At 36.9% G+C, this 26,008-nt stretch overlaps 1 protein-coding gene across 8 annotated transcripts in view; it reads right to left on the minus strand.

Annotated features, from left to right (window-relative positions):
* JAK2 (Janus kinase 2) overlaps positions 1–26,008 on the minus strand; it is a 193,579-nt gene that overhangs the window by 125,759 nt on the left and 41,812 nt on the right. For 4 of the 8 annotated variants that reach the window (XR_008376443.1, XM_053573518.1, XM_053573510.1 and 1 more), the window contains 2 exons: positions 19,087–19,185; positions 591–841 (listed from right to left, as the gene is read on the minus strand). Coding sequence is in view for 7 of the 8 variants with exons in the window: in XM_053573518.1 (XP_053429493.1) it covers positions 591–810 (220 nt within the window). In the remaining variant the exon portion in view is untranslated. Of the gene's footprint in view, positions 1–590; positions 843–19,086; positions 19,186–26,008 lie in introns of those variants that run through there. The other 4 variants (XM_053573500.1, XM_053573551.1, XM_053573490.1 and 1 more) reach the window with 2 other exon arrangements.

The following is a 26,008-nucleotide window of genomic DNA, read 5'->3' on the forward strand; positions in this document are numbered from 1 at the left end:
TCCCATGATAGCATTCTTTTGCCATAATATATGGTCTTGTAAAGAGTGCTCAGCAAACATTTAGAAGTTTTAATTTGTCTTGACACCTCACCCAAGGCAGACCTGCCTTAAATTCTACTCTAGTGATAGCTTCATTTTTTTTTCTTTTGTGTGCTGACATAGCGTCTTGCTCTGTGACTCAGGCAGACTGCGGTGGCATCATCATAGCTCACTGCAACGTCAAATTCCTGGGCTCAAATGATCCTCCTGCTTCAGCCTCCTGAGTAGCTGGAACTACAATAATGTACCACTGAAGCAAATTAATTTTTCGGTGTTTTATAGAGATCTGTTCTCACTCTTGCTCAGTCTGGTCTCAAACTCATGGCTTCAAGTGATCCTCACTCCTCGGCCTTCCAAAGTGCTGGGATTACAGGCATGAACCACCATACTCAGCCAATGCTTTCATTTTTAATGCATGTAAAACCATATTTGCCAGCCATAAAACAATAAAAATCCAACAATAATAATTATACATTTATATTGTACTAGAGTAGTACAATTAATGCAATAATCCATAAATAAGAAGAAAACTGCTGTTTTTTAATATTTACCACAAGCCTTGGAAGCAGCAATACAAATTTCTTCTGCAACATACTCCCCAGTTGGAAACTTCAGGTAATCTCCCTCAGCTTTCCCAAGGGAATGGTAAAGATACACCTGAAGGACTGGATCTATTTGCTTCATAGAATTGACATTTCCAGAAATATCACCATTTTGATGTACAGAAGATGTGGATGCTCTTTCCATTTCTGTCATTGTAAGGCAAGCCATTCCCCTGCAGAGTCTTTTTCAGAACATTTGCCTGTAAGAGAAAACAATAAAGTTACAAATGAAAGTGATATTGATAAGGTATCCTTCATACACACAAAAAAATTCTTCTTGATAGAAATGACTCCATCAAATCCATTAAATGAATAAATATTGTGTACTATTACATAAAAAGCACAGTGCATGAATTTACAATTACAAAGTTCCCACAGACAAAGATCATGAAATTCTAATTAACAAACTTAGGTTCCATAATATAAATATGTACCACTAACAAAGCAAACAAACACTAAACTCAGTTACAGACTGCAGAAGAGATCTTAAGTAGTGAGCTTCAAGACAGCTAACTAGAGCCATCTAGAACTCACTTCCTCCACAAAGAACCACCAAAACAGCAAGTAGATAATCACACTTCAATTAGATAGCCACAAGAGAACACTGGCTTCAACAGAGAAGTGACAAGAAACACCTAAAGCAAGATAGGAGAGGGAAGCAAGGTAGCCTGTGAATTTAAATGGATTCTTTCCAGTTGCTGTCTGAATGGATTTTTTAAAAAATAACCCATACATATGCTACCTATAAGAAACTCACCTTACCTATAAAAGTATCTAGTCACTTAGAAGAGAATCCCTACCAGACTAACAGTGACTAACTTATAGACTGAAAGTAAAGAGATGGAAAAAGATATTCCATGCAGATGAAAACCAAATGTAAGCAAGAATAGCTATACTTATATCAGATAAAACAGACTTTAAGTTAGAAACATTAAAAAGAGACAAAGAAGATTATTATATAATAAAAAAAGGATCAATTCAGCAAGAAGATATAATAATTCTAAACATTTATGCCCTCAATACCAAAGCACCCAGATATATAAAGCAAATATTAGAGCTAAAGGAAGAAACCAACTCCAATACAATAATACTTAGGAACTTCAACACTCCACTATCAGAATTAGACAGATGATCTAGATAGAAAATTAACAAAGAAACATTGGATTTTTAACTGTACTTTCAACCAAATAAACCTAATAGCCCTTTAAGAACAGTTCATCAAACAGCTACAGAATATATATTCTTCTCATCAATGCATAGAACATTTTCTAGGATAGATTATATGTTAGCACACAAAACCAGCCTCAATAAATATTTAAAAACTGAAATCACATCAAGTATTTTCTCAGACAACAATGGAAGAAAATTAGAAATCAATAACAAAAACTTGGAAATTAGACAAGATGTTCCCGAATGACCATTGGGTTAATGAAGAAATTAAGGAACAAATCAAAAAATTTCTTGACACAAATAAAAATAGAAACAACGTACCAAAACCTTTGTGACACAGCAATAAAAAGTTGAGGTAACTTTATGCAAATAAATGCTCACATCAAAATAGAAGAAAGATTTCAATAAATAATTTAATGATACAGCTCAAGGAACTAAAAATGCAAGAACAAACCAAACCTAAAATTAGTAGAAGGAAATAAATAATAAAGATCAGAGTATGAGTAAACAAAACAGAGACCTAAAAAAAAAAAAAAAAAAAAATACAATGGATCTAGGAAATGAAAAGTTGGGTTTTTGAAAAGATTAAATTAACAAACAGCTGGCCAGCTCATCCAAGAAAGAGAAACCCAAATAAACAAAATCAGAAAGGAAAAAGGAGCCCTAATGCTAATACCACAGAAATATAAAAGATCACCAGAGACTAATATGCAAACTATACACTAACAAATAAAAAACCTAGAGAAAATAGATAAATTCCTGGCCACATACAACCTACCAAGATTGAATGAGAAAGAAACAGAAAATCTAAACAGACTAATAATGAGTACTGAAATTGAATCAGTCAAATAATAAAAGGCCTCCTGGCAAAGAACAAGCCAGAACAGTATTCACAGCCAAATTCTACCAAACACACAAAAAAGATCTAATATCTCCCAGCCTCTCAGGAGGCTGAGGCAAGAGAATTGCCTAAGCCCAAGAGTTGGAGGTAGCTGTGAGCTGTGATGCCACAGCACAATATGAAGGGTGACAAAATAAGACTCTGTCTCTAAAAAAAAAAAAAAAAAAGATCTAATACTAATCACCCCGAAATTATTCTAAATAATCAAAGAGGAAAGAATTCTCCTCCATAATTCATTCTACAAGGCATTATCCTGGTACTAAAGGATACAACAAATGAGAAAACTACAGGCCAAGGATACAACAAATGAGAAAACTAAACCACATGATCATCTCAACAGATACAAAAAGGCAACTGATAAAATTTAATAGCCATTCATGATAAAAAAAAAATTCTCAAAAAGCTAGGTATACTTCAACATAATAAAAACCATACATGACAAACCCACAGCTAACATCCTAGAGAATGGGAAAATCTGAAAACTTTTCCTCTAACAAGCAGAACAAGACAAGGATACCCACTTTACTGGAAGTCCTAACCAAAGTGATCAAGCCAAGAGAAAGAAAGAAAAGACATGTAAATTGAAAAAAGGCATTTAAATTGTCTCTCTTTGCTGATGACATGAGTTACACTTAAAGAAAATTTAAACTTAGAAAAATAAAAACAGGCCATGCATGGTAGCTCTTATCTGTAATCCTAGCAGTCTGGGAGGCCAAGGAGGGAGGATCCTTTGAACTCAGGAATTCAAGACCAGCCTAAGCATGAGTGAGACCTCGTCTCTACTAAAAACAGAAAAAAAAAAAAAAAATAGCTGAACATTGTGGCAGACAACTCTAGTTCCAGCTACTTGGGAAGCTGAGGTAGGAGGATCACTTGAATCCAGGAGTTTGAAGTTGCTATGAGCTAGGCTGATGCCATAGCACACTAGCCTGGCAACAGAGACTTAATCTCAAAGGAAAAAACAAAACAAAACAAAAGAAAAACACAGAAATAAAATTAGGATACAAAATCAACATATAAAATCAGTGATTTTGTACAGCAATAATGAAATAGCTGAGAAAGAAATCAAGAAGGCAAGCCAATTTACAATAGGCACAGAAAAAATAAAATACCTAGGAATAAATTTAACCGAGGTGAAAAAACACTATAAGGAAAACTACAAAACACTGATGAAAGAAGACACAATAAAATGGAAAGACATCTCATGGTCATACTGGAAGAATTAAGACAGTTAAATGATGGGCGGTGCCTGTGGCTCAGCGGGTAGGGCGCCGGCCCCATATGCCAAGGGTGGCGGGTTCAAACCCAGCCCCGGCCAAACTGCAACAAAAAAATAGCTGGGCGTTGTGGCAGGCGCCTGTAGTCCCAGCTACTTGGGAGGCTGAGGCAAGAGAATCGCCGAAGCCCAGGGATTTGGAGGTTGCTGTGAGCTGTGTGACGCCACAGCACTCTACCGAGGGCCATAAAGTGAGACTCTGTCTCTACAAAAAAAAAGACAGTTAAATGAATATACTACCCTAAGAAATCTACAGATAAAATGCAATTCCTACCAAAATACCAATGTCATTTTCACAGAAATAGAAAAAACAATGTTAAAATTCATATAAAAACAAAAAAAAGGCCAAATAGCCAAAGCAATTCTGACCAAAAAGAACAAAGCTGGAGGCATAACATTACCTGACTTGAAAATGCATTACAAAGCTATGGTAACCAAAACAGTAAAGTGTTGGTATAAATAACAGACTCATACGTAGGCCAATAGAACGTAATAGAGAACCCAGAAATACACCAACATATTTATAGCCAACTAACTTCCTACATAAGCACCAAGAATACACTTTGGGGAAAAAATACCATTTCAATAAATGGTGCTGGGAAAATTGGATATTCATATGCAGAAAAATGAAAGTAGACCTCGCTTACTAAATTAAAAAAAAAAAAAATCAACTCAAGATGGAGTAAAGACTAAGACCCAAAGCTACAATATAAAACTACTAGAAGAAAACATAGGAAAAACACTTTAGGACATGGGTGTAGACAAATATTACATGGCTAAGACCTCAAAAGCACAAGCAACAACAAAAAAATTAGAAAATTGGACTACATTAAACTAAAAAGTTTCTACACAGCCAAGAAAACCAGTAGAGTAAAAAGACAACCTGTTGGATGGCAGAAAATATTTGCAAATTATTCATCCAACAAGAGACTAATATCCAGAATATACAAGAAACTCAAACAACTCAACAGTAAAAACAAAACAAAAAACATTTAAAAGTGTATGAAGGACACGAACAGACATTTCTCAAAAGAAGACATACATATGACCAACAAATATAATTTTATCACGAATATTTTACCCCCACAGCAGTTAACCTAGAATTGGAAAATCTGTGTAAGGGGAAACATCCACTTCTCCACTTGAAAATGTAGATGTGCTCCTTCTCTGGAATGTACAGTCCTTTATAAACATTGCCCTTTTGCACACTTGTAAAAAGAAATAATAATAAAAAAGGAAGTTCAATATCACTAATTATGAAAGAAGTACAAATCAAAACCACAATAAGATATCATCTTATCACATTTAGAATGGCTACTATGAAAAAGATAAAAAATAACAGCTGCTGGTGAGGATGTGAAGAAAGAGGAACACACTGTTAGTGGGAATGTAAATTAGTACAGCCACTATGGAAAACAATACAGAGATTTCTCCAGAAACTAAAATAAAACTACCATACAATCTAGCAATCTCATTACTGGGTATTTATCCATAGGAGAAGAAATCAACATATTGAAGGGATCTGCAATCCCATATTTATTGCAGTACTATTCATAATAGCAAAGATAGGGAATAAACCCAAGTGTCCATTAATGAATAAATATGTAAAGAAAATATGGTGTGTTTTTAATAATGGAATACTATTCAGCCATAAAAGGAATGAAGTTCTGTTTTGCAGCAACGTGAATGGACTAGAAGTAATTACGTTATGTGAAATAAACCAGGCACAGAAAGACAAATAACACATGTTCTCACTCATATGTGGCACCTAAAAACATTGATCTCATAGAGGTAGAGAATAGAAAGATAGCTAGCTGAGACCAGGGTACAAACGTACAATTAGATATAAAGAGTAAATTGTATTGTTCAACAGCAGAGGGGGTGACTATATACAGGTAACAACAATGTATTGTATAATAAATTTCAAAATAGCTAGAAGAGAGAACTGAAAATCTTCCCAACATACACAGAAATAAATACTTCAAGTGGTAGATATCCTAAATATCCTGATCTTTACAGGTTGTACTTGATCATTACATATTCTACATATGCAACAAAATATCACATGTACCCCCATAAACATATATTATATATGTATGAAATATGTATTATGTAGCAGTAAATTTAAACATTTTAAAAAAGTGATCTCATAAGGCACCCTGATTACTCAACAAATCTATTACTCTGATAATTACATGTTGGTGTATGGAAGGGAAAATAGCATTTCAACCTATAATAATTTGATGACTTTTTATTAGTGAAGATCAAATTTAAAAGTGACCTTGAAAATGGATTAGATGGGGGAAGAAAGACATTCTATAAGGGTGGAACTGTGAAGAAAGGTAGAAAGATATATTTAGTAATTTCTTGGGCTAATATTAAGTATATGAGAAGTATACCACTGAGGAAAGGATAAAAAATATAGATACTCATGGTACGATTACTAGCTACTTACCCAATATGCATTTTCTCCTTCTTCCTTGATACATAAGGAAGAAGGAGATAAGTCTAATTTTGTTGGGAACAGTTGTATTCCCAACAAAAAAACATACCTCCCCACAGATAGTTGCTGTATGAACCAGTTTCACGAAGGAAGATTTAAGTGGAAGTTGTTGGTTGAATCTTTGAGAATCATCTTTAAAAAGAGACTAAATTAGCTGGCATGATCCTTTCATCTTCACCTTCTTCCTCCCTGTTATCTCAGCATGAATTTAGGTTAGAGCAGTCACCTCTATGGTTATGGTTTGAATTTCATACCATAAGGCAACTAGGAAGGAAAAGGCCAAGAAAATAACAGACCCAGCATGTTTAAGCCACTGAATCAACTTCAGAAATCCGTGTCGCAAAACCACCTGTCTACAACCAACACCTTGTTACCCTGATACAGTACAACAGCAGTCCCCCACCTTTTTGGCAGGAGGGACCAATTCCATGGAAAACAATTTTTCCGCAGACAGGGACCTCCAGGGTGATGGGGGTGGGTAACAAAGCTTAGGCAATGATGTCAGCCATGGGGAGCAGTGTAAATACAGATGAAGCCACTTCTTTCCCACTGCTCACCTCCTGCTGTGTCGTGTGGTTCCTAAATTTCATGGAACACAATTTTTCCATGGATAGGGAGTGGGGGATGGGTAAGGGGTGGGGGGAGATGGAGCTCTACATCAGTAACACAAAATAAAGGAAAGAAAGGTTTGAACCATCATACCAAAGCTTTTAAGCTTTAAAGTTGGATACATTCCAACACCACACAGTGGATGCCTAAAACCATAGATAATATCTGACTGCTGTCAACTGAAACATGTTTCTGTTCATATCTACCACCCACAATTTTAATTAAGCACTTATCATGTTCTATGGCCATAACTTTTACAGTCTGAACTGCAGCAGCAAAACACACATTTTTTCCTTTTTCACAATTCCATGAAAAAGATTTGTTCTTACTATAACATTTAGTAACCTTGGCACATCATTTTTTTCTTTCCTTATTAAGAACTTCTATCTTTTCACTTAAAGAAAACATCTTATGGCTCCTCTTTTGGTATATCCAAATTGCTAGCATCATTATCTGTTGCCATTATTAAGTAAAATAAGTGTTATTGATTGTGATACCATAACAGTCAATGTGATAACCTAGACGGCAACTAAGTGACTAACAGGGAGACAGCATAAACACTGCTTGGATGCATTAGACAAAAGGTTTATTCATGTCCTGGGCAAGATGGAGTGGGACAAGAGACATTTCATCATGCTACTCTGAATGGCACACAATTTAAAACTCATAAATAGTTTGTTTCTGAAACCAGAACCATAAAGACAGATTACTGCAGTCTAACAGTAGTAAGATCCTAAAGTGAAAAAGAAACAGTGGATGAAATATAAGAGCAAGACTTGGTACTACCTGGTAACTAAGAGAAGATGAAGGAAACTAGAGGAATTAAAAAACTGTGTAGATTTCAAACTTGGGAGATCTGTGATACCATTAAGAAAAATAAGGAAGTGAAAAGAAAATTGCCCCTTGACATTGGAAGGTGAATAAAATAGGACTACTGTTTTACACATCTTCATTTAGAAATGGTAGCTGGAAAATTATACCAGAATCTATCTGACAAAACACATGACTGGTGTTTGCAAGAGTTCATGACAAGAGATGAAAATTGGTCAACTCTCCCCATTCATGTAATCATGAGCAGAAAGGAGGGGATAGCCTTTAGGAGGGGATAGCAATTTGTAGAGAACTCTACATACTAATACTCATACAGAATTTACTGTGAAGGGAGGGATGGAAATGTTCTTAAACAGACATAAAAAGCATTTACTATATTGAAACACTATTACATATACAAACATAAAGAAAGAAAAAATAACTGTTGAGTAAAAGAATTACAACTTGAACCTTAGTTTTATATTCAACTTTACAAACCTTATTCTACTACAGAAAATAGTAGGATTAACCTTAGTTATTCAATAACATATGGAATATCAGTTGTACAAAAAAAGAAGTGGCAATTGTTTGTAACAAATAAAAAACTGCAAGATTTTTTAAGTTTATCTGCAACAAGATAAACAACTTTAAAATTTTTTGATTTATTCAGAAATACATAAAGTTTAAAATACTTCTTATAATTAGTTATACTCTTCATTCACACTAGAAAGTCAATTACATGCAGCAAAAGCAGACCTAAGAGGGAAGTGTATAGAGTGAATGCCTACATTAAAATGAAGAAAGATCTCAAACAATCCAAAATTACACCTCAAGGAACTAGAAAAAGAACAGATTAAGCCCAAAGTTAGCAGAAGTAAGAAAATAATAAAGATCAGAGCAAAAATATATGAAATAGAAATGAGAAAAATGCTGGAAAAGACCACTGAAAGACCACTTTAAAGATATTACAGTTTTCAGCCATCAATTTATACAATTTATTCTGCTATCAGTACTGTCACATTTTCCCCTCTTCGAGTTTAAGATGTGTTTCCTTTACCAGCAATGTTCTACAAATTTATTTGCAGTGGTCTTGGTGTAGATTTATTTTTATTTATCTTGATCAAAAACCATATATGTTTTACATTTTTTTATTTCAAAATATTAAAAGGGTAAAAATTGTTTTTGTTACCTGGATAGCTTTTATAATGCTTAAGTCAGGACTACTGATGTGCCTGTCAGCCAAACAGTGTTCATTCTACTTGTTAGGTAGGTTTTTTATTTTTTTAATCCCTTTTCTCCCCCTTCTCCCCCTTTCTTGATTTCCAGTTACTTTTTCTTTTCTCTGTGCCCATGTGGGCCCATTAATTAGTTCCAAATCATTAGAAAGTACATATGGTGTTTGTCCATTTCTGGGATATTTCCCTTAGGATAATGGTCTCTAGAGTTCTCTACAAATTGCTGCAAAAAACATCAATTCATCCTTTTTATGGCTGAGTAGTATTCCATGGTATATGTGTGTGTGTGTGTGTGTGTGTGTGTGTGTATCACATTTAGTTAATCCACTCATAAACTGATGGGTGAGGGGTAGGTTCAGGGGTAGGGTCCGGGGCAGCAGAGAAGGGTCCAGAAGAAGAGAGAAGCCCAGTCTAGGAATTAGAAAGGCTTTATTTTGCAGAGAAGAGAAAAGGCAGAGTGGAATCTAACCAGGAGTCAGATCAGCTTTCACACAGTTTCAGAAAGCTTTTATTATCCCTTATCAATAGGGTTGAATGTGGGAGGGGGGTTCCCAGAGGGAGTCATTCCTTCTGCAGGGGCACTAATTTTTGTACTCAGGGCAAAGAGTTATTCCCTCGACTGGCCACCAGCTGGGGCTAGAGTAAAAGTTAGTATTCTGTTGTTCCCCAGGAACACTGGTTTTGAAGTTTTTCAGGGGCTGGGGAGGGGGTTTGCTGTGATCAAGCAGTTTGGTTTCTGGCCTGCTTTTTCCTACCAGTTATTTCCCAAAATGGCTGTACTCTTGTCAGGGCCATGAGAATTTCTTTACCACATGGGCACTTAGCTTGATTCCACATCCTAAGTGGAATTGTGAATTGTGCTACAATAAACATTCAAGGGTAGAGGTCTTTTTGATAAGATGACTTCTTTTCCTTTGGGTAGATATCCAGCAGTGGGACTGCTGCATCAAATGGTAAGTGTCTATTTATTTCTTCGAGGAATCTCCATACTGTTTTCCACAGAGGTTGTACCAGTTTGTAATCCTACCAACATAGGATATACATAGTGCATAAGTATTCTTTTCTCTCTGCAGCCACACTAGCACCTACTGCTTTTTGACAATTTAATAACAGCCATTCAGACAAGGGTAAGACAGTATCTCCTTGTGGTTTTAATTTGCATTTTCCTGATGCTTAGTGATGTTGAGCATTTTTTTATACATTTGCTGGCCATTTATCCAACTTCTTTTAAAAAACATCAGTTCAGTCTTTTGTCTACTTTTTAATAGAGTTGTTTGTTCTTTTCCTGCTTATTTCTTTCAGATTTTTGTAGATTTTGCATATTATCCCTTTTTTACAAATATTTTCCTCATTCTGTAAGTTTTCTATTTACTCTATTGACTATTTCCTTTGCTGTGTATATGCTATTTAATTTAATTAAGTCCCATTTATTTATTTTTGTTGTTGCTATAATTCCCTTTAGGGTCTTAGTCATAAATTCTTTGCCTAGACCGATGTATAGAAGAGTTTTTCCTTATATTTTCTTCTAGAATTTTATGGTTTCAGCCTTACGTTTAAGTCTTCTCTTTATCTTGAATTAATTTTTATAAATGGCAAGAGATAGTGATCATGTTTCACTCTTCCACATGTGGCTATCCAGTTTCCCCAGTACCATTTAGTGAATAGGACTTCCTTTCCCCAGTGTATGTTACTGTTTGCTTTGTCGAAAAACAGTTATTTTTAGGTAAATGATTTTATATGAGTTTTTGTTCTATTCTATTGGTCTACATCTCTATTTTTGTATCACTATTATGCTGCTTGGGTTACTATAATCTTGCAGTATAGTTCGAAGTGTGGCAATGTGATGCCTCCAGATTTATTCTTTTTGTTCAAGATTGCTTTGGCTAATCAGGCTTTTTATCAGTAAATTATTTTTTCTGGATATGTGAAATATGACATTGGTATTTTGATGGGATTGTGCTGAACTATATACTTTTAATCTGAAGATTCATGTCTTTTTTTTCTATTCCAGGAAATACTCAGCTACTGTATGTTCAAATGTTACTTCTTTGTTATTCCCTCTAAATTCTTTTAATAGAACTATTTGTTGACCATGGAAGCCTCTCAAACTCACTTTCATAACCCTTAACAGCTCTTTCTTGTGGTGAGAAGTTAGAACAATGATTAGCTTGGCAAGGATGGGAGAATAGAGGGGTTGGACATGAAGAATAACTCTTAGGAGGCATAGGGGGACCTCTAGGGTATTGGTAATATTCTTACTTTTTTTCCTCCTTTGAGACAGAGTCTTGTTCTATCCTCCAGGCTAGAGTGCAATGGCATCATAATAGCTCACTCCAAGAAAACCTCTTGGCTTAGCCTCCTGAGTAACTAGGACTGACAGGTATATGCCACCACACCCAGCTGACTTTATTTTTTATAAAGATGGAGGTCCCACTATGTTGCCAGACAATCCTTCCCTTCCACTTCAGCTTCCCAAAGTGCTGGGATTACAGGCACGAGCCACCATGGCTGGCTTGCAACATTCAATTTCTTGATCCAAGTCATGGTTAACACAAGTGTGTCCTCTTCATGAACATTCCTTACCTCACATCATGCCAACAAAAACACATAAACACTCTGTGGTCACCCTCCTTGTCTAACAATTTGTGGTTTGCCTCTACCTAGCCTACCCAACTATCCATACATAGAAACAGGTTTTATTCCTGCCCTGAAGAGGTAATTGCATATGGTGCAGATCCAGTCACAAAGCAGGAGATACTTAGCTCTATCTTGGTGTTCCAGCATCTGCATGATCTTGCCTTTCCAACTGGCAACGTATCCAAAGGTAAATCAACAGGCAGCATTTGGCAGGAGGTTTCATTTCCAATAGCCTATTTAGAGGAAAGCAATGGCTGGCAGTATAAGTAACAAGACCCTGGATCTGCCTCTAGTCCATGTCATAGCTCAAGTGTAAAAGTCGTAGTCTCTAAAGACTGCTTCTAAACAGAGAACCAAGCAAGCCAGAGACTTTAACCCCACTTGCTATTTTGGATTTATAATCTATAGATATGTTTGGCTTGATCTATTTTTATTCAAGATTTTTTTGTTTTCTTTTTATATTTTAATATAACACAATTATGTGTTTAGAACAGAAAGAATGTTAACTGGAGATCATACTGCCTTACACATACATCGACACCCCAGAACTTCATAGACATTCAATAATTATTTTCTAAATTAAAATAAATTAAATCCCTTAGAAATTGCACTGATGCTTTTCTTCAAAAAAGAATTGAAAGCATAACTAATTTAAATTGGGTATTTTCCTGCAAGCGCATAGCCAGAAACAATACACCGATTACTATTACAGTTGGTGTCACTGTTTTGAATTGTGCTAGTGTGCCAGAAGTTTTACTCTCCATTACTTTTGCATTATCTGTGTATACTCATATATCAACACAGTGAAAAGCAAATTTCACATCTTAATGTTATTATGAAAATCATTTTGACTCTGTTAACTCCTTGAATAAGTTTCAAGAATACCCAGGCATCTGCCAAAGACCACATTTTGAGAACTTCTGCAATTCTACTCCTGGTTACAAACCCTATAGAAACTTATGCCTATGTATACCAAGAGACACATTAAAAGAATATTCAGTCCACCTCAGCTTTCAATGGCAAAAACTGAATACAAGTCAAATATCACGAAAATGGGCAAATACTTTGGTACATTCACTCCAGAGAAAATGAGGTTGGACAAGGAAGCACGAAAACTTGTCCTAGAAAAGGTGCTACATATCTCACTGCTAAACACCACTATAGTCACCACATGGACAAGGGGAGTACTTTGAAGGTGACTGTAGTAACATTCAGCAGTGAAACATGTAGCCCTTTTTCTAGGATGAGTTCACAAACTTAACTGTCAGACTTTGTATGATAGCTCTGATGGCTATTCCAGAAAAAGAGTTCCAAAATTTCTTTGATTGGTGGACTAGGCACTGGCACTAGTACATAGCTTCCCAAGGGGAGTATCTCAAAGGTGATCATAGTGATATTCAGCAATGAGGTGTGCAGCACTTTTTCTAGGACGAGTTCGCAGACTTAATTGTCTGACCTCATATACTCCTAAGTTGTTAAAATAAATGAACTATAGCTGTATGCAACATGGACAAATTTTAAAAACAAAGTGCTGTGAAAATAAGTTGTAGAACATCACAAGTTGTGAAATATCTTTTTTTTAAGAGATAGGGTCTTTGTCTCCCAGACTGGAGTGCAATGGGATGATAATAGCTCCCTGCATATTCAAACTCCTGGACTCAAGCAATTTTCCCCCTTCACCTAAGACCCACAGGTGTATACTACCACACCTGGCTAATTTTTCTTTTTCAGAAGTAGGGTCTTGCTATGTTGCCAGCCTGGTCCCCAACTCCTGTACACAAACATTCCCCCCACCTTGCGGTCCCAAAGGCTGGGATTATAGGTGTGAATCACTATGCCCAGCCAAATACCATTTTGATAAATCTCAAAAAATAAGCAAAACTGAATAGTACATTGTTTGGGCATACACATGTATTTATAAAAAAGCAAAACAAAAAAATCAAAATCAAGTAAATGTTAAACCCAAAATGCAATGGTTACCTCTACAAGATAGGCAGGCAATAGTTAGGGAGAAATACATATGGAGGTGCAAATTACTGGTAATGTTCTAGTTCTTGGGATGGGTGGCATTATCATGGGTGCTTAATATATTATTCTTGTTTGGGGTGATGAAATAAAATAAATATTAATAAAATAAAATTAATCAAAGTAAATAAAATACTTAAAAATATACTGTTCTCTATAACTCACATATAAGTTACACCTATTTTACAGCATTTTCCCTTACTACATATAATGATATGCACAAATCTTAGGCATACCATGTAAAGAATCTGGACAATGGATATACCTGTATAGCTCAAAGCCATGTAGAAATTATCGTAATCCCAAAGTTATTTCAAGCTCCTTCTCCATCAATCCCTAATCCCTGCTCCTCCCACTGGAATGGCCACAGCTATTCTGATTTTCTCCCACAACAGGTTAGATTTTCTTTTGCTTGTTGACTGTCTTCCACTACTACAGTGAAAGTTCCTTGAAGGTGGGAACCTGGATCCCTTATTTACTAATGTACCTTTACCTACTAGAATAGTTCTTAAAACATGAAAGCTGCTGACTAAATAAAGAGTAAATAAAGGCTATAATGAAGTTAATCAACATGTTGATTAATAAACTTGATGAATAAAGAGTAAATAAGAGTTAAAATTTTTAATCAATCCATGCCCACACATCAGAAAACCAGTACCTCAAATATGAAATTTTAAGATAATACTTTCAAAATTTACTCATACACTATAAAATTCTAAAAGACAGCTTTTCAGATTAATAAATACACATGAGGTCAGACCGATAAATATGCCTGAGGAAGTTACACAGATTAGAAAAATTACTAAACTGGGGCCAAGAGACCTAAAAATAACTTTTAATCTTATGGCAAATGAGTTACACAACAAATGAATCTCACTTTTCTCTCACCTCTGTACTGAAATTAACAAATTAAATCTCAAATGTTCCTCTCAACTCATAAAAAACTCTGATTTCTCAGTAAATTTAATGCATAATATAAATACAAAAATAAACAAAAAATTTAAGTACTATGAAAGTGACAGAGAAAAAATGATTATCTAATATTACTAAAACCAAAGACAGGTTTTATGAGTTTCATATAACAATTAAAACACAGGCTAGACCTTAAAAGAAAAACAGAATTTAGACAAGCAGCAAAAAACCCAGGGCATTATTGGCAAAGGGAAAAACATGGAAAAAAGAACACACACAGAGTGTTCCTGGAACAAAATAGAGACAAGTTTGGCTGGACTGGCAGGTTCAAATAGGTCAGTGCTTCTCAACTTTCCCACAGAAATGCCCCCAGATGACAGTGGAGTGGTCTAAAGCAGCAGGCAAAAGTATAAAACACATTTGGAACATGTTTACCTTTAATATCCATGAAATTCTACATTCTATTACATGATATAGCTGTTTTTATTTACTTTTTTAAATAAACCGAATATTGACATTCCAATGTTTTTCTAACATTTACTAACATCCTACTTTAGTAAACCTAAATACAAGTGAAGTCATAGGTAAAAAGATTTTGTATTACACTCTGCTCTAAAGACTACTCACTTTTAAAATGTACTTTTATCACAAAAGAAGAAAATAAAGTTTTAGGGGGGAAAAGTGCTTTGGTTATATTCTTATTAAGCAAAAAAAAAGAAAAGAAAATATAAATAGAAAAGAAGTCTTAAGCATTTATATGTCAAAATAATAAAGGATTAGTTCAAACTTCATACTTCCATTTATTTCACCTCTACATCCAATCCATTAGTATATACTCATAGTTTTTTTTCCAAACTATATTTCAAATTTGTTCACTGTTTTTATCTTAGACAACTACTACCATAGACTAAGCAGCTATCATTTCTCACCTGAATCACTGCAATGTCCTCCTATTTTCCCTAAGTCTGCTATGCCTCTCAACAACCTAATCTCCACAAAGGAACCACAGTCATGTTTTTAAAATGTAACTCAACTCCTATTCTAAAAATCTGAAAACTTTCTAATGGCTTCCCCATTACACTTAAAATTCTATGAGTCCTTTTGTATCTGCCTGCTGCCTGCCTCCCCAACCTCATCACACATCTCTATGTGTTCCTCCCACTACAAATTACAGGCTTCAACACTTTATAATCAAAAAGGAACCTTACACGTATCTTGACCAACATCTATTATCAGCAGCTAGAAAACTCTTGACACACAGATCTTACTAAATATTTAATGGATGAATGAAAATAAAATAATTTAAAACATTATAATTTAAGGAGCTTGATCATTGACAACTCAAGGATGGGGTCTCAAGACCAAGACTGGGTTGACTCCTGCAATGAGACGGTTGAAACAATCATTAGCATGTCTCTTTTCCCTGAAACATCAATGAAATAATAAGTAATAACAATTTAAATAATTTTTAACATATGAACTTCCTCACTTGTCATGGTGGCTCACACCTGTAATCCTAGCCTTCTGGGAGGCTGAGGGGGAAGGATGCTTTGAGGTCAGGAGTCCAAGACCAGCCTGAGCAAAAGCAAGATCCCATTTCTACTAAAAACAGAAAAAATAACCAGGGGTTGTGGCAGGCGCCTGTAGTCTCAGCTACTTGGGAGGCTGAGGCAGAAGGATCGCTTCAACCAGGAGTCTGAGGTTGCTGTGAGTTAGGCTGACGCAATGGCACTCTAACCTGAGTGCCAGAATGAGACTCTGTCTCATAAAAAAAAAAAAAGAAAAAATATATAGACTTCCTATAATGAGAGATTAGCTTATACTGAACTAATACTTCTGTAGCCAACAATTATAAACTCTGAAAAAAGTATTTTGAAAAACACTGTTTGAAGGCAATTAGTCAAGGAAATAAAAGCAGGGAAACATGAATGAGGCCCACATTTACCCATCTTTATTCCATGTACAGGCAGGGGCTGGAAGAGAAGACAGAGGTCATGTAAAAAATTTCAGTCTTACTGGGTAGAAGAATCAGAGCATGAAATTTAGAGCTACTACAAGAGCTAAAACTTGAATGCAGAAATTCCAGAGAAGTAGGAGTTGTGAGGGCTGACTTCCATGAAATGAAAATCCAGGAAGCCCAGTAAAAGGCAACAGCTGAAAACCTAAAAGAACTGGAAAGACATTTAAACAAATGCTGGGTCGTAACGAGGCAGAGTTTAGAGCAGGCATCCTCAAACTGCGGCCCAAGGGTCACATGAAGCGGTATGAATTGTATTTGTTCCCATTTTGTTTTTTACTTCAAAATAAGATATGTGCAGTGTGCGTAGGAATTTGTTCATAGTTTGTTTTGTTTTTTTTTTTAAACTATAGTCCGGCCCTCCAACGGTCTGAGGGACAGTGAATTGGCCCCCTGTTTAAAAAGTTTGAGGACTTCTGGTTTAAGTTAGAGGAGATCGGTAAATACCTCAGGCATTCTACTGAAACTCCAGAAAAGCCACACTTAAAGAACAAGAACCACGTACAAGAACTAGGAACAAAAACTTAAGGATAAACCTGTCCTAACAAAGCATAAATCTGAGCCTTCACAGGATCAAGATGATCTGCCAGTAATTTAAATGCCTGTTAGAACAAAGCAGAATACTTTGGGGAAATATTAAAACCCACACCATCCAGAATTTCTACAATGTACCACCCTTAATGTAATATTGTCAACTGAAACTTATTCAACATGAAAATAAAATAGACTGTACTGTTAAAAGAAAAAAAACAGTATATAATAGAAATGGACTCAGAGCAAACTCAAATTTATTTTAAGGACTTCATTTACTATGATTAACAGTAAAAGATTAGTGTAATGCATGAAGATATAGAAGTTGAAAGGTGGTGATGCACAGAGATGAGGCTGGAGCCAAGATGTTCAGGCCAGGTTTATTTCAAGGGGAGGGTGGGGCAGTGCCAGCGGCTCAGTGAGTAGTGTGCCAGCCCCATATACCAAGAGTGGTGGGTTCGAACCCAGCCTCAGCCAAACTGCAACAAAAAATAGCCAGGTGTTGTGGTGAGCACCTCTAGTCCCAACTACTCGGGAGGCTAAGGCAAGAGAATCGCCTAAGACCAACAGCTGTGAACATCAATAGTCCCAACTACTCGGGAGGCTGAGGCAAGAAAATTGCTTAAGCCTAAGAGTTTGAGGTTGCTGTGAGCTATGATGCCACAGCACTCAGTACTGAGGGCAACAACTCTGTCTCTAAAAAAGGGGGGGAGGGGAGAGTGACCCACCCCAGCAGTGCAAAGGTGGCCTCTGCACCAGGTGGCAGTTACAGACTCCTTTTTTTTTTTTAAGACAAAGTCTCACCTTGTCGCCACTTCAACACTTCAACACTTTATAATCAAAAATTGTTGAAGTAGAGTACAATGGCATCACAGCTTACAGCAACTTCAAACTCTTGGGCTTAAGCGATTTTCTTGCCTCAGCCTCCCAAGTACCTGGGACTACAGGTGCCCGCCATAATGCCTGGCTATTTTTTTGTTGCAGTTGTCACTGTTATTTAGCAAGCCCAGGCTGGGTTCAAACCTGCCAGCCCTGGTGTATGTGGCCAGCACCCTAACCACTGAGCTACAGGCACAGTGCCTACAGACGCCTTTTACATGGGGCCGTAGGAGGTGGGCAAATTTCACAGCTTGCTGGGAAGAAGGTTAGGGTCCTTTGGTGCAGACTTCTGGAGGTGGGGCTAACTAGGTCTTTTGTTTTAGTAGGAGGAGGAGAAAGAGAAGGGAGAAAGGGAAGAGGAGGGTGAAGGATTTATGTGTGGCTGCATTAGGGCCCCCAACAGAAGTCATGTGTAAACTCTACAGTATCAAGAAGTTTAACACATGTGCGTGGAACAGAAGAAATTTTTTAAAAATATTGGCCACATTTTCCCCAAGTTTGTTTAATAAAAACCCAACTACCAATCCAAAAAGTTCATTTAACTTCAATCAATATAAATCCATACCTAGTCACATAGTCAACTACTAAAATTCTTAAAAGCAGCAGAAAAGGTACAGAAAGACTCCACATACATAGAGGAGAGTCAAGATAAAAAACAGACCTCATATTTCTTCCAAAACAATGAAGGCCAGAAGACAAAGTACTGGTAAGGAGGAGAAAACAGCCTGTCAACTTAGACATAAGCTCAGATAATAAGTTTCAAAATTCAAGGAAAGGCTAAGAGTGGTGGCTCACACCTGTAATCCTAGCTGTTTGGGAGGCTGAGGAGGATTGCTTGAGGTCAGGAGTTCAAGACCAGCCTGAGCAAGAGTAAGACCCCCATGTATACTAAAAATAGAAAAAAAATAAAATTAAAAAGGCCAGGTATGGCAGTACTTGCCTGAGTCCCAGCCACTCAGGAGACTGAAGCAGGAGGATCCCAGGAGGCTAGAAGTTTGAGGTTGTAGTGTTGAGTTATGATGACACCACTGAGTTCAAGCTAGGGAGACAGAGAGAAACTGTCTTCACCAAAATAAATAAATAGGAAAAATAAATATATTTTCAGGTAAATGGACACAGATAGAACATATGACCAATAAACCCATGTTACAAGAACTGCTAAAGAAAACTCTTTGGATTAAAAAATGAATGTAAATTCAAGTATGCAGAAAGAAGGCAATTATAACATTTTTCTTTTTTTAAAATTCATAAAGGTTAATTGACCATTGTTTAAAACATAAATAATAATAGTACATGGTAGAGTTTATAATAGATACAAAAGTAAAACAGATTAAAACAATAGCCAAATGGAGTAAAACAAAAAGTATATATGAATAAATTCATGACAGCTCTGAAAAATAAAGTGCTTAAAGTGCTACCAGCAAATCAAAAATTTAAAAGAATTCTTGTAAGATTAACAGTAGTTAAGATAAATGAAAGCAGAAAAAAAATAGATTCTATTTGAAACATGCACAGAAGAAGCCACCTATGAGCATAAAAGGACTTATCTGCACACACATAAAAAAAAAATCACAAACATGCAAAGATAATCAAGGATTATTATATAGTGCTGATGGGGAGAAGAGAAAAAAAGCATAAAAGAAAAAGAGTAGGACAAAATGGTCAACAAAACAACTGATACCAAAAGAAACAGAAATAATGCAGGAAAGAGAAATTTTATGAAAATCCTACTTGGTATCCTCATAAAAATTTAAGAATATTTGGAAGCATAAAGTATTACTAGATGATCGTAAAAGAATAAAAAAAGGAGAAAAGATGAAAAGAATTAAAATTTTAAATGACAACAATGAAAGAGTTGAATAATACAAATGAAGAGACAAAATTAGTAATTTAGATGACAAAGTCAAGGCAAACTTCCAATTTCACAGATCAAGAGAGAGACTGAGAGGGGGAAAAATTAGCAAAAAAGTAAGGAGTATGGAGGATCAATCCAGGGAGTACAATTAATTCCAAGAGAAGTTATAGATGGACAACAAAGAACACAGAGAAGAAGCATATAGAAGAAATTTTACTGGTGTTAAAGTCATCTGGGTTCATATTAAAAGGTTCTTCTGAGAGAAGATAAAGTTTAATTAAAAAAAGAAAAAAACAACTTCTACTGACACAGGTCAAAGTAAAGGGTCAGAATACCAAACATAACGAAACTAAGAGCTCTCTTTAACTCTTGTCTACTCAGAGGTTGTACCCACACATATAAACAGGTTTGAGGAAAACATACATGCATTCAGATTGGTCCCTCCTTAGATTCATAAACTCTAACCTCAAATGGGCTCTTAGTGCTACCCACCTATCACTTAATACCACTTTAGACAATTTACTCCCCCATTATCTTAGACAACTATTTCATGCCTTCTTCCTTTCTCTTCAGTCACCAAAACTGCCACCATATCCTTAATCTCCACTTTCTATATCTGAAAAGAGAATACCCAAAAACTGAAGAACATATACCCTTTTCAAATGAAGCTGGAATATTTCAGAAAGTAAACTAAATGTTAACCCATAAAGCACTTCTCAACAACTACATGGAGTATGATTTGTATTTAAAATATGAACAATGGCACAAGCAGTCCTTTTATACATTTAAGACCAAAAATATTGCTTCCCTGCAACTGGGAACAGCGAGTCTGGGGAGACAAGACTCCAGGCATCTCTGGCTGGTGGGATCTGCCTATAATCATCCCTTTGAAGATACAGGGAGCCAGCAAGGGACTTCTGGACCCTAAGAAGAGGATAAAAACAGTGGAAAACTGGCAAGTGGTTGCGTGTGTTCGATCGACCTAATCACGCTGGCAACTGTAAGTACAAGCAGCAGTGAGACTGCAAACTGGAAAGGCCTTACCTGTGAACTGTTTCGGTGTTCTTGGACTTGGCACTCAGTTGAACTGCCTTGGGGAGAGCTCGAGCAGTAGTGTGGAGAACTTTGGGCATTGTCTGGGGCCCCAGACTGAGCCACTGAGCTGGGCGCAGGAAGCCACTGTGAAAGAACTGCCCCGGCAAGCTCCGCCCTCAGGGTCTCAGAGAAAGGACTGGGCAGGTCCAAATAACCTACTGACTGAGCAGCCTAAAGGCGGGGACTGAGCTGCCTTACAGCCTTAATCCTTAGGGGCACAGTGAGACGGTTTTGGCACACTGGAGCCTTGGGCTGTTGCCCTGGGTAGAGTGCCGTGACATCACGGCTCATAGCAACCTCAAACTCCTGGGCTTGGCACAGCCCAGACCTCCATAAAAGCTGTGCAGCGACCCCCGACCCGTGACCCTCACCCACCAGGCCTCCACATTCCCTGACCAGGAACTGCGGAGCCACGCAACCCTACATCCTCCCTCCTGTGTCCTCCCAGCTTCCCACACTAGCCCATTCATCTGGACAGGGACTCTGGTAGCTGCGGGTCCTTTGGAGCCCTCCCTGCCTCTGCGCAGAGCTCTTCTCCTGGCCAGAGACTGGTGGAGCCTTGGGCTCTCTGTGCCAAAGTCACTGGGTGCCTGGCACTCCCAGAACCATGCGCACCACCCCCAGCCCTGTTGTTGGATCCGGGTGTGTCACAAACCGGAGCTGCTTCCACAACCAGAACTCCCTAGCTAGAGCAGCCCCAGAGGAACTACACAGAGTCAATCCCTACAAAGATCCAGCAACAATAGAGTGATCCCACTGGGGTCTAATCTTGGAGAGACACCACCCCAACTCTGAGCACAGCCAGAGGCAACGGTGAAAAACAATCATAAGGTGAAATCAACAGAAAAACTCTGGCAATATGAATAATCAGAGTAGATCAACTACCCCAAGGATCAATGAGGCAGAAGCAGCACAAGACCCCATGCACAAACAAATAGCTGAGATGTCAGAAATTGAATTCAGGATCTGGATAGCAAATAAGATCGAATTAGAATTCCAAAAGTTATCTCAAGAATTCAATGGATTCAAAGACCAAATGACCAAAGATTTCGACACATTGAGACAAGAAGTTGCATCCCTCAAAGATCTGAGAAACACAGTAGAATCCCTCAGTAACAGAATGGAGCAAGCAGAAGAAAGGATGTCTGACATTGAAGACAAAGCTTTCGAACGCTCCCAAACCCTCAAAAAAGAAGAGAAATGGAGAGCAAAAACAGACCACTCTCTCAGAGAGCTCTCGGATAATTTGAAGAAAACCAATATTCGTCTTATAGGGATCCCCGAAAGTGACCAAGTGGCTTCACAAGGAACAGAGTCTCTTCTCCATGAGATTATGAAGGAGAACTTTCCAGACATGCCAAGAGATTCCAAAATTCAGATAGCAGACAGTTTCAGAACTCCAGCATGACTCAACCCAAATAAGACATCCCCCAGAAACATCATAATCAATTTCACTAAAGTTAATATGAAGGAGAAAATTCTGAAAGCTGCCAGACGAAAGAAAACCATTACCTACAAGGGGAAGAATATCAGAATAAATGCAGATCTCTCTCCTGAAACCTTTCAACCTAGAAGAGGATGGTCATCGACTTTTAATCTCCTAAAACAAAATAACTTTCAACCCAGGATCCTGTACCCAGCTAAACTGAGCTTCATTTATGATGGAATAATTAAATAATTCAACGACATTCACATGTTGAAGAAACTTGCCAGAACTAAACCAGCTCTCCAGGACATTCTCAGACTTATCCTCCATAAAAACCAGCGTAATCCTCCGCCACAAAAGAAAACCCACCCAGAAAATTTTGATCAAATTCCAACTTCCACAGTCGCAAAAGGATTAAAAATGTCCACGGGACTCTCGAAAGGCTTATCAAAACTCTCAATTAATGTGAATGGTTTAAATTGTTCTCTAAAGAGGCATAGGTTGGCGGACTGGATACAAAAACTCAAGCCAGATATCTGCTGCATCCAAGAATCGCATCTTACATTAAAAGACAGATATAGACGCAAGGTAAAGGGATGGTCATCTATAGTCCAGGCAAATGGAAAGCAGAAAAAAGCAGGTGTTGCAATCCTGTTCGCAGACGCAATAGGCTTTAAACCAACCAAAATAATTAAGGATAAGGATGGACACTTCATATTTGTTAAAGGTAATACTCAATATGATGAGATCTCAATTATCAATATTTATGCACCCAACCACAATGCACCTCAATTTATAAGAGAAACTCCAACAGACATGAGCAATTCGATTTCCTCCACTTCCATAGTAGTTGGAAATTTTAACACCCCTTTAGCAGTGCTGGATAGATCCTCCAAAAAGAAGCTAAGCAAAGAAATTTTAGATTTAAACTCAACCATTCAACATCTGGACTTAACAGACATCTACAGAACATTTCATCCCCCAAAAACTGAATACACATTCTTCTCATCAGCCCACGGAACATACTCCAAAATCGACCACATCCTAGGCCACAAATCTAACCTCAGCAAATTTAAAAAAATAGAAATTATTCCTTGCATCTTCTCAGACCATCATGCAATAAAAGTTGAACTCAATAACAACAGGAACTTGCACACCCATACAAAAACATGGAAGCTAAACAACCTGATGCTGAAGGATACATGGGTTATAGATGAGATTAAGAAGGAAATTACCATATTTTTGGAACAAAACAACAATCAAGACACGAATTACCAGAACCTTTGGGATACTACAAAGGCAGTCCTAAGAGGGAAATTTATAGCACTGCAAGCCTTCCTCAAGAAAATGGAAAGAGAGAAATTTAATAACTTAATGGAACATCTCAAGCAACTGAAGAAAGAACACTTCAACCCCAAACGCAGCAGAATAAAAGAAATAACCAAAATCAGAGCAGAATTAAATGAAATTGAAAACAAAAGAATTATACAACAGATCAATAAATCCAAAAGCTGGTTTTTTTAAAAGATCAATAAAATAGATAAACCTTTGGCCAACCTAACCAGGAAAAAAAGAGTAAAATCTATAATTTCATCAATCAGAAATGGTAATGATGAAATAACAACAGACCCCTCAGAAATTCAAAAAATCCTTAACGAATACTACAAGAAATCCTACTCTCAGAACTATGAAAATCTGAAAGAAATCGACCAATACCTGGAAGCACGCCACCTACCAAGACTTAGCCAGAATGAAGTGGAAATGTTGAACAGGCCTATATCAAGTTCTGAAATAGCATCAACTATACAAAATCTCCCTAAAAAGAAAAGCCCAGGACCAGATGGCTTTACGTCAGAATTCTACCAAACATTTAAAGAAGAACTAGTACCTACACTACTAAACCTCTTCCAAAATATAGAAGAAGAAGGAATATTACCCAGCACATTCTACGAAGCAAACATCACCTTGATCCCCAAACCAGGGAAAGACCCAACAAGAAAAGAAAATTATAGACCAATATCACTAATGAATATAAATGCTAAATACTCAATAAGAGCCTAACAAACAGAATCCAACAACACATCAAAAAAATTATACACCATGACCAAGTGGGATTTATCCCAGGGTCTCAAGGCTGGTTCAATAAATGTAAATCTATAAATGTAATTCAACACATAAACAAACTTAAAAATAAAGACCATATGATTCCTTCAATTGATGCAGAAAAAGCTTTTGATAATATCCAGCATCCCTTCATGATCAGAGCACTTAGGAAAATTGGTATAGAAGGAACATTTCTTAAACTAATAGAGGCCATCTACAGCAAACCCACAGCCAATATCGTATCGAATGGAGTTAAATTGAAATCATTTCCACTTAGATCAGAAACGAGGCAAGGTTGCCCATCGTCTCCATTGCTCTTTAACATTGTAATGGAAGTTTTAGCCATTGCAATTAAGGAAGAAAAGGCAATCAAGGGTATCCACATAGGGTCAGAAGAGATCAAACTTTCACTCTTCGCAGATGATATGATCATATATCTGGAAAACACTAGGGACTCTTACTACAAAACTTTTAGAAGTGATCAAGGAATACAGCAATGTCTCAGGCTACAAAATCAACACCCATAAATCTGTAGCCTTTATATATACCAACAATAACCAAGCCAAAAAAACAGTCAAGGACTCTATTCCTTTCACAGTAGAGCCAAAGAAGATGAAATATTTGGGAGTATACCTAACAAAGGACATGAAAGATCTCTACAAAGAGAACTATGAAACTCTAAGAAAAGAAATAGCCGAAGATGTTAACAGATGGAAAAACATACCATGCTCATGGCTGGGAAGAATCAACATTGTTAAAATGTCCATACTGCCCAAAGCAATATATAATTTCAATGCAATTCCTATTAAAGCTCCATTGTCATACTTTAAAGATCTTGAAAAAATAATACTTCGTTTTATATGGAATCAGAAAAAACCTCGAATAGCCAAAACATTACTGAGCAATAAAAACAAAGCAGGAGGAATCACGCTACCAGACCTGAGACTGTACTATAAATCCACAGTGATCAAAACAGCATAGTACTGGCACAAAAGCAGAGAAGTAGATGTCTGGAACAGAATAGAGAACCAAGAGATGAATCCAGCTACTTACCGTTATTTGATCTTTGACAAGCCAATTAAAAACAGTCAGTGGGGAAAAGATACCCTATTTAACAAATGGTGCTGGATGAACTGGCTGGCAACCTGTAGAAGATTGAAACTGGACCCACACCTTTCACCATTAACTAAGACAGACTCTCACTGGATAAAAGATTTAAACTTAAGACATGGAACTATAAAAATACTTGAAGAAAGTGCAGGGAAAACTCTTGAAGGAATTGGCCTGAGTGAATATTTTATGAGGAGTACTCCCCAGGCAATTGAAGCAGTATCAAAAATACACTACTGGGACCTGATCAAACTAAAAAGCTTCTGCACAGCC

This window comes from Nycticebus coucang, chromosome 2 (genome assembly GCF_027406575.1).
Source record: "Nycticebus coucang isolate mNycCou1 chromosome 2, mNycCou1.pri, whole genome shotgun sequence".
NCBI classification, from domain to species: Eukaryota; Metazoa; Chordata; class Mammalia; order Primates; family Lorisidae; genus Nycticebus; species Nycticebus coucang.